The sequence below is a fragment of the Mercurialis annua genome, linkage group LG6, assembly GCF_937616625.2.
Source record: "Mercurialis annua linkage group LG6, ddMerAnnu1.2, whole genome shotgun sequence".
Classification (NCBI taxonomy): Eukaryota; Viridiplantae; Streptophyta; class Magnoliopsida; order Malpighiales; family Euphorbiaceae; genus Mercurialis; species Mercurialis annua.
Genome location: NC_065575.1, coordinates 32,705,733 through 32,724,632, shown reverse-complemented (window position 1 = coordinate 32,724,632; position 18,900 = coordinate 32,705,733). Strand labels below are relative to the sequence as shown.

Sequence of the window (18,900 nt, the reverse complement as noted above, 5' to 3'; positions counted from 1 at the left end):
CTGCTCCATTTCCTGAAGTAAATGCGAGCGCATATAGATCTCCTCGTGGTCGTGGTCGTGGCCGTGGTCGTGGTCGTGGTCATGGTTACGGTCGAGGTGGAAATAATTACAACCATGTCGGTTATAATAACTCCTTTAGGCATAAGAATCACCACCAGAAGTGGGATAAGAAGGAGGAGAAACAAGAAAACAGGAACAGTGGACAATACAAACATCAAGTGAAAAATGTCGATAGTAAATGTTATCGATGTGGCATGACTGGGCATTGGTCGCGTACCTGTCGTACGCCCAAACATCTTGTTGAGCTTTACCAAGCTTCCCTCAAGGAAAATGGAAAGAATATAGAAACAAATTTTGTTTCTGATGATGATTTTGACCACAGTCTAATGCATAATGACTCTATAGACATGACACATTTAGATGTTTCCGATTTTCTTGAGAACAATAATAATGAAAACTAATCCAGCATGTATTGTAATGTTTTTATTATTTACTCATGTATTGTTGTGTTATTCTATAATTTCTTATGATAAATTTTTCTTTGTTTGAATTAAGAAGCATATGGATAATTCTCAGCATGTTGTTTCGTCCAAGTTCAGTAATGAAGAAATATGTCTTGTGGATAGTGCGACAACCCACACTATACTCAAACACCAAAAATATTTTTCAAATCTTAAAAGATGTCAGACAAATGTCAGTACAATATCTGGTAAGGTAAAATTAATTGAAGGCTCCGGAAGAGCTACTGTTCTATTACAAGGGGGAACTGTACTTACCATTAATGAAGCATTATTTTCCCCCAAGTCTCAAAGAAACTTGTTAAGTTTTAAAGATATTCGTCTGAATAAATTCCATATTGAGACAGAAAATGATGATAATATGGAATATCTTCATATTACAACAAATGTTTCAGGTAAGAAACATGTAATTGAAAAATTACCCACATTTTCTTCTGGTTTATATTATACATATATAAATGTGGTCGAATCACATATGGCTGAAAAGAAAAAGTATTGTGATGCTTCAATACTAAAATTATGGCATGAAAGATTGGGTCATCCAGGATCAATAATGATGCGGAGAATAATTGACAGTGCACGAGGACATCCACTGAAAGATGAGAAAATTCCCCAAGTAAGTAATATGTCATGTACAGCTTGTTCTATTGGAAAATTAATTGTGAGACCTTCACCGGCTAAAATTGAGAATGAATCGCCTTTATTTCTTGAAAGAATTCAAGGTGATATATGTGGGCCAATTCATCCACCATGTGGACAATTCAGATACTTTATGGTATTGATTGACGCATCCAGCAGATGGTCACATGTTTGTTTATTATCAACTCGCAATGTTGCATTTGCAAGATTTCTTGCTCAAATTATTAAATTGCGTGTTCAATTCCCTGATTACACAATTAAAAGGGTAAGACTTGATAATGCTGGTGAATTCACATCTCAAACATTCAATGATTATTGCATGTCTGTTGGAATCACAGTTGAGCATCCTGTTGCACACGTACATACACATAATGGTTTAGCTGAATCTCTAATTAAGCGCCTTCAGCTTATTGCTAGACCATTAATGATGAGAACTAAGCTACCTATCTCTATATGGGGACATGCTATATTACATGCTGCATCATTAATTCGTGTTAGACCTAGTGCATATCATAAATACTCCCCATTACAATTAGCATTTGGTCAAGAACCAGATATTGCCCATCTTAGGGTTTTTGGTTGTGCTGTATACGTGCCAATTGCACCACCACAACGCACAAAAATGGGTCCTCAAAGAAGATTGGGAATATACGTTGGTTATGTGTCTGCATCCATAATTAGGTATCTTGAACCTTTAACAGGTGATGTTTTTACAGCACGTTTCGCCGATTGTCATTTTAATGAAGAAGAGTTCCCACCATTAGGGGGAGAAAATAAACAATCAGATAAAAATATTGCATGGTGTGAACCTTCATTATTGCATCTTGATCCTTGCACAAAACAATGTGAAACAGAAGTTCAAAAGATTGTGCATTTGCAAGCTGTTGCAAATCAATTACCTGATGCATTTACAGATACAAAAAGAGTGACTAAATCATATATACCAGCAGTTAATGCCCCTGCTAGAGTTGAGATTCCAAAAGAGAATTCTGAAAATAAAGTCGCTCATGAATCAAAGACACGCCAGAAGCGTGGAAGACCGATCGGTTCAAGAAATAAAAATCCTAGGAAAAGAAAAGGAGCAGAAAATCTCGATCATGCTAGCAAAGAGAAAGGTGTTCCTGAAGAAACACAAGATAAAGAAAATACTCCAGAAGAAGAAATAAATGAGGTTAACCAAGGCAATGCCCCAGAAGAGGATATGAATGTAATTAATCAAGACAGTACCCTAGAAGAGGACACAAATGAGAATAACAAAGAAATCTCGATTAATTACAATAATACAAAGATTGTTTGGAATCGAGACACAATGGAAAATATTGACGAAATTTTCTCTTATGCTGTTGCATGTGATATCATAAATGGAAATGAGGATCCCGAACCGAGATCGGTTATTGAATGTCAAAATAGACATGATTGGGATAAATGGAAAGACGCTATGCAAGCTGAATTAGATTCTCTTAACAAGAGAAGTGTGTTTGGACCTGTTGTCCTCACACCTAAAGATGTGAACCCGGTAGGTTACAAATGGGTCTTTATACGAAAACGAAATGAGAAAAATGAAATCACAAGATATAAAGCTAGACTTGTTGCTCAAGGCTTTTCTCAAAGACCTGGAATTGATTATGATGAAACATATTCTCCTGTCATGGATGCAATTACATTTCGATATTTGATCAGTCTTGCAGTTTCTAAGAAATTAGAAATGCGTCTCATGGATGTTGTAACAGCATATTTGTATGGATCGCTAGATAGCGATATTTATATTAAGGTCCCTGAAGGATTTAAAATGCCTGAAGCATTAAATAGAAAACCCAAAGAAATGTATTCAATCAAATTGCAAAGATCTTTGTATGGGTTAAAACAATCAGGGCGCATGTGGTATAATCGTTTAAGCGATTATTTGATAAATAAAGGCTATGTGAATAACCTTATTTGCCCATGTGTTTTTATCAAGAAATCAACATCGGGATTTGTGATTATAGCCGTCTATGTTGACGATTTAAATATTATTGGAACAGACAGTGAGATCAATGAAGCAAGTGTGTACTTAAAGGAAGAATTTGAAATGAAAGATCTTGGAAAAACCAAATATTGTCTTGGTTTACAAATTGAACATATGCACAATGGCGTATTAGTGCATCAGTCAAATTATATAGAAAAGATCTTAAAACGTTTTGGTATGGATAAAGCAAATCCTTTAAGTACTCCTATGGTTAATCGATCACTAAATGTTGAAACTGATCCATTTCGTCCTTGTGGAGAAAATGAGGATATTCTTGGTCCTGAAGTACCATATCTCAGTGCAATTGGAGCACTTATGTATCTCGCTAATTGCACTCGTCCTGACATATCCTTTTCTGTCAATTTATTGGCAAGATTCAGTTCAGCTCCCACGAAGAGACATTGGAATGGAATCAAACATATATTACGTTATCTTCGTGGAAGCACTGATCTTGGTTTATTTTATTCTAACGATTCAAATCTAGAATTGATTGGTTATGCAGATGCAGGTTATTTGTCTGATCCTCATAAGGTTAAGTCTCAAACTGGATATGTATTTACAAGTGGAGGTACTGCAATTTCTTGGCGGTCACAGAAACAAACAATTGTAGCCACTTCCTCAAATCATGCTGAACTTATTGCATTACATGAAGCAAGTAGGGAATGTGTGTGGCTCAGATCAATAACACAACACATTCAAGAATCTTGTGGTTTTCCAGTCCATAAGAGTCCAACTGTTCTATACGAAGATAATGTTGCATGTATAGCACAAATCAAGGAAGGATACGTCAAGAGTGACAGAACCAAACATATACCTCCAAAATTCTTTTCATACACTCAAGAACTCATAAAGAATCAAGAAATTGACATCCAGTATGTTCAATCAAATAACAATTCATCTGATCTCTTCACGAAGGCACTCCCTACAGCAATATTTAGAAAACATGTTCATAATATTGGAATGCGCCATCTGCGAAATACATGAAGGATTATCTATGTTGCAATGAGGGGGAGAAATTACGCACTGCACTCTTTTTCCCTAACTAAAGTTTTTATCCCATTGGGTTTTTCTTTAGTGAGGTTTTTAATGAGGCAGTACGACATAGCGTACTTTGGAACAAACATTTTGTCATCCAAGGGGGAGTGTTATGAATATAATGTGAATATGGTGTATGACAAAATTACCTATCCAATTAGGTGAAAAAATTTCAACCCTCCATTTTTGACATGCATGTAAATGCATTAATTACATGGTGGGTGAAATTGCCTATAAATAGGTTTCCATCCATGTAAATTTTACAATTGAAAATACTCATCAAAGAAGTAAAATTCCTCCCAAATATTTGCTCTCTTGTTGCATTATTGTGATCACTAATTATTAATTAGTTTAGTCTATAAAAATTATTTATATTATCATTAAATTTATAACAAAATTGTGCTTATTTGATTTCAAGACATAAATTTGAGGCCGGGTTGGCCTTTGTTCATTAAGAAATTTGGGTTTTACACACCCTATGTATATAGGTATTAGGTAGAGACATGTCCTATACGATACCATAACAAGAAACAAAGACAATAAGACGGTGAGTGATGCCACAACCCGACATCGATGTCCACGATTCACTTCATGTCCTTATCATCTTTCTAGTTTCCCATGTAATAAAATTAACAAACAAACACCCTAACTTCACGTCATATAACACTATGCAATACAACACAAATCTTTCACTTACCGCACAAATCAAATCATAAACAATTGAGAAATGGAGACAGCTTTCAAATTAGATAGCTGGGGATACCAAGTTAGTACTAATTCAGATGCTTGTATTTCTGCTATCAACTCCTATTATCAACAGGTTGGTCTTCTAATTCTCTCTATTTATATTATTTTTGGAAGAAATAAGCGTTTGTGGGAGAAATAGAACTCACGATGTTGGCAGAATACTGCCCGACGCGTTTATACTGTTTAAGCTATAGCTCGTTCATTTTCTATTTTAATTTTTGTTTTGGGTTTTGTTGATAGTACTGTGTATTCGTCTCTGAAAATACAAATTATGATCCGGGTTTTGTTTTTGCTGAAGGTGTTGAGTTATGGGAGAGAGCGACGTGTGATTCTTGAAGCTCCGAAGCATGATCAAGATTGTGTTTTAGCTAATATTTTGGCTGGTCATTTTCTCTTGTCTAGTGATCCTTTTCGAGCTTCTCCTTATATTCAGGCTGCACAGTCTCGACTTGTTAGTTTTTTTTATTGACTTTGTAAATTTGTGTTTTCTAGCTTTGTTTGAGTTGGATTTCTAAAAGAAAATTATGTTTTAACCAGGGGTATGCTACCTCGTATGAGAAAGCAGTTTTTGATTTGATTAGCTATTTAATTGCTGATGATAGAGATGATGATGTGGTTGTTGAATCTCATGCTAAGGTAACAAGCTTGTAATTTTAGCTCTCTTTCTTTGCTCATATGATATTAGTTCGAGGTAGCACGGACACTTCATTTGATCAATGTGTCTTGTTTCGGAAACATTTCGGATACTTGTCGTTTCAGACACTAAACTTCATAATAAAACCCTTAAAATAACACTGTTTTCCCCTGTCCGTATTCAAGTGTCCCATTTCCCCTTGTCCGTGTCCGTGCCCGTGCTACCTAGTTAATTCAATCGATGAACAGCAGAATTTTTTACCCCAATTTTGAAGTTGGCCACTTTTTAAATCCAATTTACCCGGAAGAGAATGGAATATTTGGTTTTTGTGATAGGAGCAAAACAAGTAGAAAAATTGATATGCATTTGGTGCTATAAATGATTAAAATGGTGTTATAAGGGTGATAAGAAACAATTTGAGAATAATATGTTCTGTATTATGTTCAACAATTATAAGGCTATTTTATACAAGTATAGAATCTCTATTCTAGGAAGGAAATCCTACTCTAAGAAATAATCAAACACAATCAACCATAATCAAGTAGTCTATAATTTAGCTACTAATTAATAGACTAATTGATTTTAATATATCCACATTCCTAATATGCTTTAACACTCCCCCTCAAGCTGGAGCATAGATGGTATCAGAGTCTTATCCATTCATACAATATGAAATCTATATCTGGCCCGACCTATGTAATGCGTGAAGGGGATCTGTTGCTATGCTCGGTCACACTACGCGTGAAGGGGAGTGTTAAAGTGTGAATCACACATGTGTTCTGTGTGTGAATGGATATGTGTTTATATATCGGTTGGACCTCTCCACTTAATACCAATTGGTTTTAAGATGGAATATAACAAAGGGCTTTTACTATCCGTGATAAATTTACTCTCCATTTACAATTTGTTTTGCTTCTTGATATTTAGTGTTTTGTTTCTAATTCAAGGTGTACTATTTGTATTTGATGCCTAGTATTTTGCAGCATTTGAGTGACTACCCAAAAGATATGGTTTCTCTTAAAAGGGTTCAGGTGTTTTGCTTCTACATGGGTAGACCTGACCTGTCCCTTGACCTTGTTCAGCAGGTTTCATCCCTTCCATGGAATAAGCTCTTATACTTTATAATTAGTTTAATTTGACTGGAGTTTTGCTCTCATAGGTTCTACCTGAAAATGAACATGAACATTATATATATGGCATGCTTGCTTTTCCGTTATTAGAACTAGGCCGAATGGCTGATGCAGCGAAAGCTGCAAGAAAGGGATTTGAGATAAACAAGCAGGATTGCTGGTCACAACATGCTGTGAGTTATACTTTTTTATGTATGCTCTCACAATTTATGTAAATTTTAATACTTTTTACTTTCATTCATAAAGTTCTTCTATCTAATCCTGGAAAAGGCGGATAATGATACTAATACAGTCTCATCTTTCCTGAACCTGGTATTCTATAGATGCAACTTGGTATAACAATGAGCTCCTATGATAGCAAGCTTTAATTTCTATCAACTTTGACTCTTATGCAGGTGTGCCATGTTCTTCAGTATGAATGCCGTTTTAAAGAAGCAGTAGAGTTTATGGAAAAATGCTCATCTTCATGGAGTGCTTGTTCATCATTCATGTATGTGTAAGCAAGTGATTTCAACTTGATACTATTGTGAATCTACTGATTAGTTCTTGATTCCTTTGGCGGTATAAATTTTTTGTCTGCAGTATTACTCATAATTGGTGGCATGTAGCTCTTTGTTACTTGGAAGGTCATTCTTCTATGCAAAAAGTGTTAGAAATTTATGATCATTATATTTGGAAGGAGTTAGAAAGAGATGATGCAGTTCCTCCAGAGGTGTAATTTTATGTCTATATTTTCAAGATGTAGATTGTTTTGCAATGAACGACCTAACATTCTTTTACATTTAGGTGTACTTGAATGCCTTAGGCTTGTCACTGCGTGTGTATGTCCGCGATGAACTTGATGTCTTTGGGGACCGTCTGAAAGTCTTAGCAGGCAGAGTAAAAGATGAAGTAAGTTTGTCATCACTATATGGCGATATTTACCAAATCAGAACCTTCATTCCTTTGAGTAGAAATAATTAGTGACTGAAAAGTCTTAAATATAAGAAGAACAGTACATGCTTATTAATTGGTGTTTGGTAGCCTGCCAAGCTATGAGTAGCTGGTTTGGTTCCAAAACTTCCTTTAATATATATGCACGCAGGCTTGCAGAATCTTGTAAAATACAATTTCTGTTTATTTTCTGGTCAAAAAATTATACCAATAGTGTCTGAACATCTGAATATGCTATATTAATATATGAACTTTTATTTCTTTTAAATCAGTGTTTCAATTTTTTTAAAAGTATATCAAATGAATGCTTTTAACCATTTTCCGGTCATCACACTACAAGGCCAAAATTACATTTTAAACTTGCTGATAAGTTTCACTATTTTAATGCCACGTAGAAAAAATTCACTTATACACATAATCTTTTTATGCTAGTATGGTAGTACATTTAAGCAAATATGAAGCTTTTTCTTTTTTCTCTTTTTAGCACACATATGACAAAAAAATGGTTAAAAGCACTTAGTTGATATAGTTCTACTAGTTGAATACCAATAAATGCTTAGACGCTAAAAGAACAGATTCAAAAAGTTCAGACAACACTAGTGTAATTTTTTCTCTTCTGTTTTAGCAGAGAGCAATTTTCCTTGATCTTGTTTGACCTACCTGCACCTTGCTTACAGTTAACGTAGTTTAGTTGTATCCCTTGTGAGCTTGTAAAGCATATGGAGCGAACATCACTTTTAAGACCATCACCTATCGATATGCATAAACTTGAACAGAAACACTAAATGCCAATCTTGCTAGTAAACTATTGCTCACAAAACAAGGGCATTGCATCATAAACAAACTCACTTCAGTAATATTGTCATGATTATTTTTTTTCCTTTTCATTTTGCTATTTGCTATTTATATGTGCATTATATAACATTCAGGCCAACTGGTATTTAGAATGGCACTTCGATGTGTTGATATTATGGGCGTTAGCTAAAACTGGTGAACTATCAAAAGCTGGAGACTTACTCGACGGTTTGAAGTTGAGGTAAACCCTTATATCTTCGTTTGTATGTTTTTATAGGCTCTCCAGCATGCATTTATTTAATTGCAATTTGATCCTCTGTGTAGGATTTCTCAGATGAACGAGAAGAAGCATCAACTAATGCAGAGGGGAATTCAGGTTTGTTTTCATTTCAGACTCCTTACCATTCTTGTATCACTGCCCAATTTTTTCATTTTCAATATTTACATTTATATGCAAGCTAGTCAGATTACAGATCATTGTCCCGGGATTTGGAAAGGCATGACATTGACTACTTTTCGTGATTAATAAGAAATTACAGGATAAACTTTACTATTTTCTACCAAAAAAAAAAACTTTACTATTATAAATTTTGAGATTTTTTCTGTAGCTTTCTGCCTTTGATGCTGCTGTCATCTTACATAGCATTCGTCTGATCGTTTACTTAACTACCAAGTTTAGTGTTTTTGCATAGTTTCAATTCAATTCTAGGCTATATTTCTTTCTCAACTGTATCGCATGCACACACACTATGCATGCTGTATTTCAAGCTTAATTGCTTAGCTGTAAATGATATACTTATGTGTGTGTATAAGCATCAGTATTGTATTGTTTTTGGGGGGTTATAAAATATAAGAAATGATTAATAAATCTTACATGGTATCATAGCAATAATTTTTTTTTCTGTTTCTAAACCTTTTTGTTGCTCAGTTTCTTGGCAGCCAAACAGCCTTTTAATCACATCTAAACCTTTTCTTTCTAAACAAATCAATGTCAGATTGGATTGAATGCCTCTCTATGTGAGAGTTCTTCTCAATTTATAGAAAAATACATGGCTGATTCTCAGCAATTACATCAATTAAATCTAGCTGATTTCTAGTAATCAAATCTGCCTAAATAAGGAACTTTCTATAGACAGTATATTTACTAATCAAATCTGCCTAGATAAGGAAGTTTCAACTATACTATTATGAACAAAATATTTACAGCAATAAAGCCTAATAAAAGCATGATATATGCTGTCATCCCCCCTCAAATTGATGCTGGTTGATCAAGAAGCATCAATTTGCCCACAAAAAACTGATGGCGTTGTCGTGTCATGGCCTTAGTAAATACATCAGCTATCTGAAGGTTGGTGGAAACATGTGGAAGAGAAATAACTTGAGAGTCGAATGCTTCCCGAATAGAATGACAGTCCACTTCAATATGCTTAGTACGCTCATGGTAAACAGGATTAGAGGCAATCTGAATAGCACTTGTGTTGTCAGCATGAAGTGGGGTAGGATTAGGCTGAGAGAAGCCAAGCTCAGCTAGAAGTCCACGCAGCCAAATAATCTCTGAACAAGCAGCAGACATAGCACGATATTCTGATTCTGTAGAAGATTTAGAAACACGATCCTGCTTCTTACTTTTCCAAGAAATCAAGGAATTACCAAGAAACATACACCAGCCCGTGACGGATCGTCGAGTATCAGGACATCCAGCCCAATCAGCATCGCTATATGCAACAAGATGAAGAGGAGAACCAGCTGGAAAGAATAATCCACGACTAGGTGTTCCACGAAGGTATCGAATAACTCGATGAACAGCAGCTAAATGCAAATGACTGGGATTTTGCATGAATTGACTAACTTGCTGAACAGCGAAGGAAATGTCAGGTCGAGTTATAGTCAGGTAATTTAAGCTACCCACCAACTGTCGATAAACAGTAGGATCAGAAAGGAGAGTACCATCCCCGCGGCGATATTTTGTGTTGATTTCGAGTGGAGTATCCACAGAAGAAGCATCTTGTAGACGAGCTAAAGTAAGCAAATCTTGTGTATACTTACGTTGATGCAAAAAAATACCTGAAGAGTCATGATGGACTTCCAAACCCAAAAAGTAAGTAAGAGGACCAAGATCTTTCATGTGAAATGAGGCTTCCAGGTGTTGTTGTAAACGAGCAATTAAGATAAAATCACTCCCGGTGATAACAATGTCATCAACATAAACTAGAAGTAGAACAATACCATTGGCTGTCTTGCAAAGAAATAAAGAAGAGTCGTATTGACTCTGCTTGAATGCAAACTGTAATAAAGTTGATCTGAATTTATCAAACCATGCTCGGGGAGCCTGTTTCAACCCATATAAAGACCGCTTCAGCTTACATACATCCAAAGAAGAAGAGGAGGGTAAGCCGGGTGGTAAAACCATATATATATCTTCTTTGAGATCGCCATGAAGGAACGCATTTTTAACATCCATCTGATGAAGTGGCCATCCTTGTGAGGCAGCAATTGAAATTACCAGTCGAACTGTTGTCATTTTGGCAACCGGAGCAAAAGTCTCTTCATAATTCACCCCATACTCTTGTTTGTTACCAAGAGCAACCAACCGTGCCTTATAGCGATCTAGAGTACCATCAGAACGAAGCTTGATTGAGTAAACCCATTTACAACCAATAGCCTTAATATCTTTAGGACAACAAACAATATCCCATGTGTGATTATCCTCAAGAGCTTTAAGTTCTTCTTTCATTGCTTTACGCCAACAATCATGTTTAGCAGCCTCTGAATAATATGAAGGAATAGGAACATTGGACAAATTGGTATGAAGAGATGTATGAGAAAATCCATACCGTTCAGGTGGCTGCTTGATTCTCGACGAGCGGCGTAAAATGATGTCGGACTGGGTGGTTATGGAAGGAGTAGTTTGATCAGGCTCAGATGTGGGATGAAGCTCAGAAACCTGCAAAGTTGGACGTTGTCTTCTTTGATACACAAATCCTGTCTTAAATCGTTCAAAATTTGGAGTGACCTCATCAAAATTAGGAAGAATGGGTGGCTCTGGTGAAGGCTCAACATAAGTAGAAAAGAAAAATTGATTTTCAAAGAAAACAACATGACGAGAAATACGAAATCTGTTAGAGCATGGATCATAACAAACATAACCTTTGTGTGACACACTATAGCCCATAAAAGCACATTTAACAGACTGAGCAGATAATTTATTACGTTCATGAGGTGGCAAATGAACAAAACAAACACAACCAAATGTATGTATGTCAAGGTAACTGGGATGCTTATTATGAAGACGATAGTAAGGAGATTCAAACTTCAAGATAGATGAAGGCAAACGATTAATTAAGTAAACTGCTGTACTTAAAGCTTCAACCCAAAATTTAGTGGGAACAAAAGATTCCAATAATAAAGTGCGAACAACATCTAACAAATGACGGTTTTTACGCTCAGCCATACCATTTTGTTGTGGCGTATACGGACAAGAGCGTTGGGAAATAATTCCTTGCTTATGGAGGAAATCATGAAATTCATGAGACATATATTCACCACCAGAATCAGACCGAAGTACTTTTATTTTCGAAGAAAATTGAGTCGCAACATAGGCTACAAATGTTTGAAAGACAGAAAATACCTCAGATTTAGAACGAAGAAAGTAGATCCACGTGTACCTGCTGTAATCATCAATGAAAGTTACAAAATATTTGTAATTAGCATGTGATACTACTGGAGTTATACCCCAAACGTCACTATGGATTATATCAAAGCAGCTTTCAGTACGACTACCATGAGAAGGAAAAGAAAGAGACTTACTCTTACCCAATTTACAAGTAGAGCAATCAAAAGAAAGAAGAGAGGAGAATTGATCTTTATTTCCTAATAAACCAGAATTTATTAAATGAGATAAGACAATAGAGTTAGGATGTCCTAAACGTCTGTGCCATACTGCACCTTTTTGGTTTACAGTCGTACAAGCCAAAGAAACAAAATTAGGAATAGAAAAGTTCAAAGGAAACAAGCGTCCAACTTTAGGCCCCTTCGCTAGTATCTTCCCCGACACCTGATCCTGCACAACACAACCATCACGAGAAAATTGCACATCACAGTTATTATCAACCAATTGTCCTACCGAAATGAGGCTAGTTGAAAGCTCGGGTGACACAAGAACATCTTTAATTGAAGAATTAACATCTCCAATAGCATGAATAGGCAATACACTACCATTAGCAATCTGAATATTTCCATGATATTTTTTAATATTACTCAGACTTTCGCATGATCTAGTCATGTGATTGGATGCGCCAGAATCAACAAGCCAAGATAAAGATGGCACAGAATGCTTACCTTGAAGCCCCAAGGCTGAAAAGGCTCTCATAATCATTTCTTGAACCATTTCGGGAGTAAGAACAGATCTGTCCACAGTTGTTGAATCAACAGCAGCCTGATTAGCAACAACTTGATTAGCTTGATTAAGAGCAGCCTGATTAGCAATAGCAGGTTGATGAGTTTGACGATTCTGAGGACGAATAGGACAATCTCTTATAATGTGCCCAGCCTTCTTACAATAATTGCAAGATTTCTTTGTACAGTGAATAGCGATGTGTCCATATTCCTTGCAGCTATAGCATTGAACTCGCCGTCTGTCTTTTTCATGGCCTCTCATATTAGCTGCATAAGCAATTGCATTACCATGCATTCTATTTTGTTGCAATAAAGTTTGTGTTGAGAGTCGCTGCTCCTCACGAAGTAACTCGCCAAGGCACACATCCAGAGAAGGAGAAGGATTACGATTCATCAAATTGGAGCGGGCTGCCTCATACTCGGGACGTAGTTTCATCAAAAACTGGTCTCTCTTGCTTTGTTCATGCACTTCTTGAACAGCAGAAAGAGAGTCGCATGGTACGTTGGCATAAATTATGTCAACATATTCAGCCCATATATTCTGAAATCCAGAAAAATATTCTTGAATAGAGAGATCTCCTTGGGAGTAACTAGCAATCTCATACTCTAATTGGAAGCGCTTGGCTGTATTATCCTGAGTATAGACCCTTTTTAAGTGCTCCCACATGCCCTTAGCTGTCTTGAATGGCCTCAAATTAGGAACAAGCAGCTGGTCAACTGATCCGACAAGCCAGGTCATGACTTTAGCATCCTTGACTTGCCACTGAGCCAATTGAGAAAGCTCAGTAGGTGCTGGATCAGTACCATCAATGTGTCCCCAAAGTTCTTTTCCCGTGACAAATAAGCGAAACTGAAATTCCCAGGTAGAATAATTTCTACCAGTGAAACGAACACCAAAATTTTCTAGGTTGGTAGCTGACATGATCCCGTCACTCACCAAAGAACAAAGAATCCAAAAGTTTTGGAAGAAACTGAACAATAAAGAAACACTCAAAAGAACCCAGAAACAAACCCAAGATCACGAAAAAAAATCAGAATTCTGAATTATGGCTCCGATACCATGTCAGATTGGATTGAATGCCTCTCTATGTGAGAGTTCTTCTCAATTTATAGAAAAATACATGGCTGATTCTCAGCAATTACATCAATTAAATCTAGCTGATTTCTAGTAATCAAATCTGCCTAAATAAGGAACTTTCTATAGACAGTATATTTACTAATCAAATCTGCCTAGATAAGGAAGTTTCAACTATACTATTATGAACAAAATATTTACAGCAATAAAGCCTAATAAAAGTATGATATATGCTGTCAATCAATACCCTGTCGATTTGTCTAATCAAAATCTCTCCGCTGCATTTTTCTTTTCATTTGATCAAGTATTGAAGCAATACAATCAAATTATGGCAATACATACACTTTGAATTGAAAATAATCTTCTTAGTTCTTATTGCCTTCATCCTGAAGAAAATCTTTCATTAGTGTCGGTTTTTAACCTCTTAATCCTGAAGAAAATCTTTCATTAGTGTCGATTTTTAACCTCTTAACTAGAAATTATTGAGTATCAATGGTGTAGATCAATGCGAAAAGAATTGCTTCGAAAGACCAAATTAAAATTTGTGAATGGAACAATTTCAGTTCCTAATAGGGATGATCAAACTTATGAAGCATAGGAAAGATGTAACAACATGGTATTACCTAGCTCACAAGAGCTGTTTCTCCTTAGCTTATAGAATCTCCAAGCTTTGCTACCACTTTAGATATCCACACAAGCAAATTTGATGCTTGAGAAAATAAGTGTATTTTTATTGGTTTTCCCGCAAGAACAAGAGGATCCATTCTTTATGATGTAATACCATAAAAAGTGGGTTTCTTGAAATGTGATTTTATGAACATCTCGTTTCTTTTCCTCCTAATTCTGACCCTACTATTTCATCTCCATTGCCCTTGACTCCATTCATCCTGAATTAGATTGTGACGTTTTCATTTTCAGTACCTACACAATCTAATACTTCTTCCCTTATTATTCACCATTTACCAGACTTGCATTACCTTTTTCATCTAATTCTACAGTTACATTGTGAAGCTATTCAGACTATGACTAGGCATCATATGGAGATACACGCAATTTGAGTGAAGGTTCAAAAACCCCCCTGTACTTGGCACGAAGGATCAAATAAGCCCAACCTCGCGAAAGTGGATCAAACTATCCCAGAAGTATGCAAAAACGTATCAAATACCCCCTTCCCCACTCTCACCCTAGAAAGTGAACACACTCTCCGGTTTTAAATGAATTTAGGTGGTTTGAGAGGGTTAAAAGGTTAAAATAATCCTTAATATCTATATCATTCACAAAATAAACATTTAATTTACTTTTATAACAATTACATTTTAATAATTTAATAATCAAATTAATTTTAAAATAAAAACTGAAGGATCTTTTTATCCTTTTTTCAACTATCAACTTCTTCTTCTCCAATCGGCCACTGATTCCACCGCCGCCGCCGCCGCAATTCCACCGTTGACGAACCGCATCTTGCTCGTCTGAGACGAGCAAGGATCTGCTCAGATCTGCTCGTCTCAGACGAGCATATCTGTGCTCGTCTGAGACGATCTGATCTCTGCTCGTCTGAGACGAGCGGCGATCTGCTCTTCTCCTCCGCCGTCGCCGCTATGTCACCGGAGATTGATTGTGGAAGAAGATGAATTAGGATAGTAATTAAGTTTAATTAGGAAAACGAATAGAAAAGGTCATCAATTTTATATTAATTAAATTATAATTAAATATGATTAATTAGTGTTAATTAGTGTTAATATTTAAAATTAGGTTATTCCACTCTCTTTTTTGGTCAAAAGGGTGAAACCGATCCGGTTTTGCATAGTTGTAGGGTGAATTGATCCGGTTTTGCGAGGTTGGACTTATTTGATCTTTCGTGCCAAGTACAAGGGGGTAAATTGAACCTTCACTCCACGTAATTTAATACTCCCTCCGTCCCATTCTAATTGAGAAAATTTCAATTGCACATTATTTAAGAAATTTTAGTAACATTACTTTTATATCCTTACATTACATTAAATGCATCACAACTTTTTAAAAATATGCTTTCTAAATGCATTAATTGAAGAGGGTATAAAGAGAAAAGTAGTGTGAAAAGTACTCTATAAATAGAAAGTGTCAATTAGAATGGGACACCCAAAAAGGAAATAGTGTTCAATTAGAATGGGACGGAGGGAGTATATTGGTTTCTGTGTTTTCCTTGGATATTCATTTGATATCCTGGAAAATTAAAGGAGCAATTTTGTTAAGTAATTGCATCAGCAGCTTTAAAATTTAAAATAAGTTGACCAAGTTTGCTGTGATTTTATTGTTTAACCAGTTATTAGAGATAGTAGCTCATGTTTAGGAAGTTTGTTGCATTTATCTCTCTTTTTCCGTTAAGTCAATCATTTGTTTTTTTAGAAAAACAAACATTAAAACCAACACAATCTACACTTTCTCGCTCCAACTTTGAGGCTGAATGTTGGTCTATTTGCTCAAAGATCTTCATCAACTCTCCTTCTTGTTGTTGTTGTTGTGATTTACTGTGATAATTAGACTGCAATTCAGCTTGCTCGTAATCCTGCGTTTCAACCTTCATGAGCCCAGTGTTATTAAAAGCGCTCGCCTGAGCGCCTAAAGCGCTCAGGCGAGGCGCCACAGACTGATGGCGCCTCCAGACCTTCCAGTCGAGGCGCCTTCAGTAAGGCGAGCGCTTTATTTGCTTAAGCGCTCGCCTTGGCTCGCCTTGGAAGATGGAAAAAGCACGCTTTATTGAATTTTTGTTTTTTTACGTTTTTAAGGTGACTTTTACTCTAATCTAGACATTCCTATTTGATAGCCTTAATTAATGCCTTAATTAATGCTTTAAATGGATTTAACTTAGGAAATTTAAAAGTCTTTTAGGAAGTCTAAAAGTCTATTCAAGTCTCTATTTAAGTGTTTAGGTTTAAGTAAAACACAATAACTTCAAATTAAAATATACGTTCAGTAGAAAAAAAAGAGCAGAGCCTTTTATTCTTTTTTCTCACGCCATGGATAGCGAACCTCAACCATGCACTGATGGTTCAACACCCACTGAAAAGAAGAAGGATCTAGGATGGAAATACAACTACTTGCAAATGATGGAAATCCATATGATCCAGGATGGAAATCCATATGATCAACAATGAAATTGATTCAGATGTGGATGAAATTGAAGGATATGAGAGTGGTGGTGGAGCTAAATTTGATGAAAATGTTGATGGATATTTTAGTGATTGACTTTAATTCCTTATTCTGATTAGTTGTAAGATCGTCTTTTGTTGAAAGTTGAAACTCGTTTTGATTTTGGTATTGGATGATAAGTATTTAGGGTTAGGACTACTATTATAGATCTATTAGCTTTATGATTATGGTTTAAATTTAGAAATTTAAGAGTTTTATATTTATGATTTATGATTTTTTATTAAATATATATATAAATATATATATTTAATATTTTTAGGTATTGGCGCCTTACTTCGATAAGGCGAGCGCTTTTTTAGCGCTTCTCACCTCGGGCGATATATGGCTATCTCGCCTTGAGAGCGCCTTGCGCCTTTAACAACACTGCATGAGCCCACAAAACACATTGGAGTGATATTGTAACAGTGTTGACGATTACTCAACTCTCAAGCTTAGTGTTTTTACAAAGTTTCAATTGTAGGCTATTTTTGCTTCTCAACTGTAATGTAAGCACACACATTATGCATGCTGTTTTTCAAGACTAATTACTTAGCTGTAATTGATACTTTGATGTGTGTATATAAGCGTCAATGTTGTCTTGTGTGACCTCGAAATGGTGCCGCTAATTTGTTTTCTCTAAGTTGACGAGTTTTGATTAGTTTTTGAAAAAATGTTGCGTGTTAACAGCTTGCTGAAGCCTTGTATGAGTATGGGAGGGGTAACAATGAACAAGCACTGGTTGTTCTTGGTCCTGATTTCAATGCATATGATTGTAAGGTAGTATTATCAATTTGATTTTGGTGTTCTAATTGATCACATTAAATGTACTCCTGTATTGGAAGATGTGACATCAGTACTTGTTCGTGGTAGATGATCGGTGCATCTGATGAGCAACTTGATGTGTTCAATGAAGTTTGGTACAGTATGTTACTGAATACTGGACAAGCCGCTAAGGGTATGACATCTCCCTCCTATTTCGTAATTTAACACGTGACTTGCTTCTCTTTGACCGTTATTGCTCGAACTGCAGCGATCGAAACAATTGAGCAACAGATAAAGAAGAGAGACGGAGCCCCTTTCATGTGGCGCCTACTGGTATAGCTCCCCTTTGTCATATTATTTTTCTATAGAAAATAAGTATGCCAAACGAGCTAACTAATGCAATCATTGCTGTGCAGGAAAAGTCGTATGCATTGACAGGTAGGGAAGAAGCTAAAGTTGCCGGTGAGAAGGGTAAGGCGTTAGAATGTGCATACTTTAATTAGATGGAATGACGGCTAATCAATCGCCGGAGTCATAATTATCTAAGCGGGGCGGAACCATCACGTTTCTAATAATGGATAATAATCCAACTTGTTAAAGACTCTTTAATTCATTGTTTTTTATCACTATACACGGAGGACGACGATAACTGAACAAATCTTACCTATGAATTGCAGTAACATCTAAAATGTAAAGGATGATTCATTCTAAAAGTAAGTAGGCAATGCAAATAAAATTGGTCTACTTTTCATGTATTTTTCATTAGAATGCAAGTATAGCTTCTTTTAGTGGATAAGAAGCTGAATTGAGCAAGTATGTCTATATCAGTTTTTATGAGTTTTTTGTCAAAATTTTGATTAGTTTTTAAAATTTCAAACTACCGATGTTACATTTTATCTGCCCTACTCGCCTGAAAAGGAAAAGCAAAGTGCAATTAATGTTTTGTTGGTGTTGTTAAGTGGACTTGTTATGAGTAGGGCCTCTTTTGGACATTACCATGATTAAGGCTGTTCGCCGTACCAAATTGAACCGAACCGAAAATAATTGATTTGGTCTATAAATTA

At 35.9% G+C, this 18,900-nt stretch overlaps 1 protein-coding gene across 2 annotated transcripts; it reads left to right on the top strand.

The window, feature by feature from the left end:
• The first annotated feature begins 4,754 nt into the window (after positions 1-4,754).
• On the top strand, positions 4,755-18,649 carry LOC126687093 (uncharacterized). 2 transcript variants are annotated; one of them, XM_050381464.2, is made up of 14 exons: positions 4,755-5,017; positions 5,243-5,395; positions 5,482-5,580; positions 6,562-6,663; positions 6,738-6,881; positions 7,104-7,198; positions 7,291-7,420; positions 7,495-7,599; positions 8,571-8,677; positions 8,761-8,812; positions 17,762-17,851; positions 17,945-18,029; positions 18,105-18,169; positions 18,253-18,649. In XM_050381464.2, exons 1-14 carry the CDS (start codon positions 4,925-4,927, stop codon positions 18,337-18,339), a joined length of 1,407 nt encoding a protein of 468 aa, XP_050237421.1. In that variant the 5' UTR covers positions 4,755-4,924; the 3' UTR covers positions 18,340-18,649. The 2 variants fall into 2 exon arrangements, with proteins under 2 accessions (XP_050237421.1, XP_050237423.1); XM_050381466.2 differs by lacking the exons at positions 4,755-5,017; positions 5,243-5,395 and having other exon boundaries at positions 5,490-5,580; positions 6,552-6,663.
• The last annotated feature ends 251 nt before the right edge of the window (positions 18,650-18,900 follow it).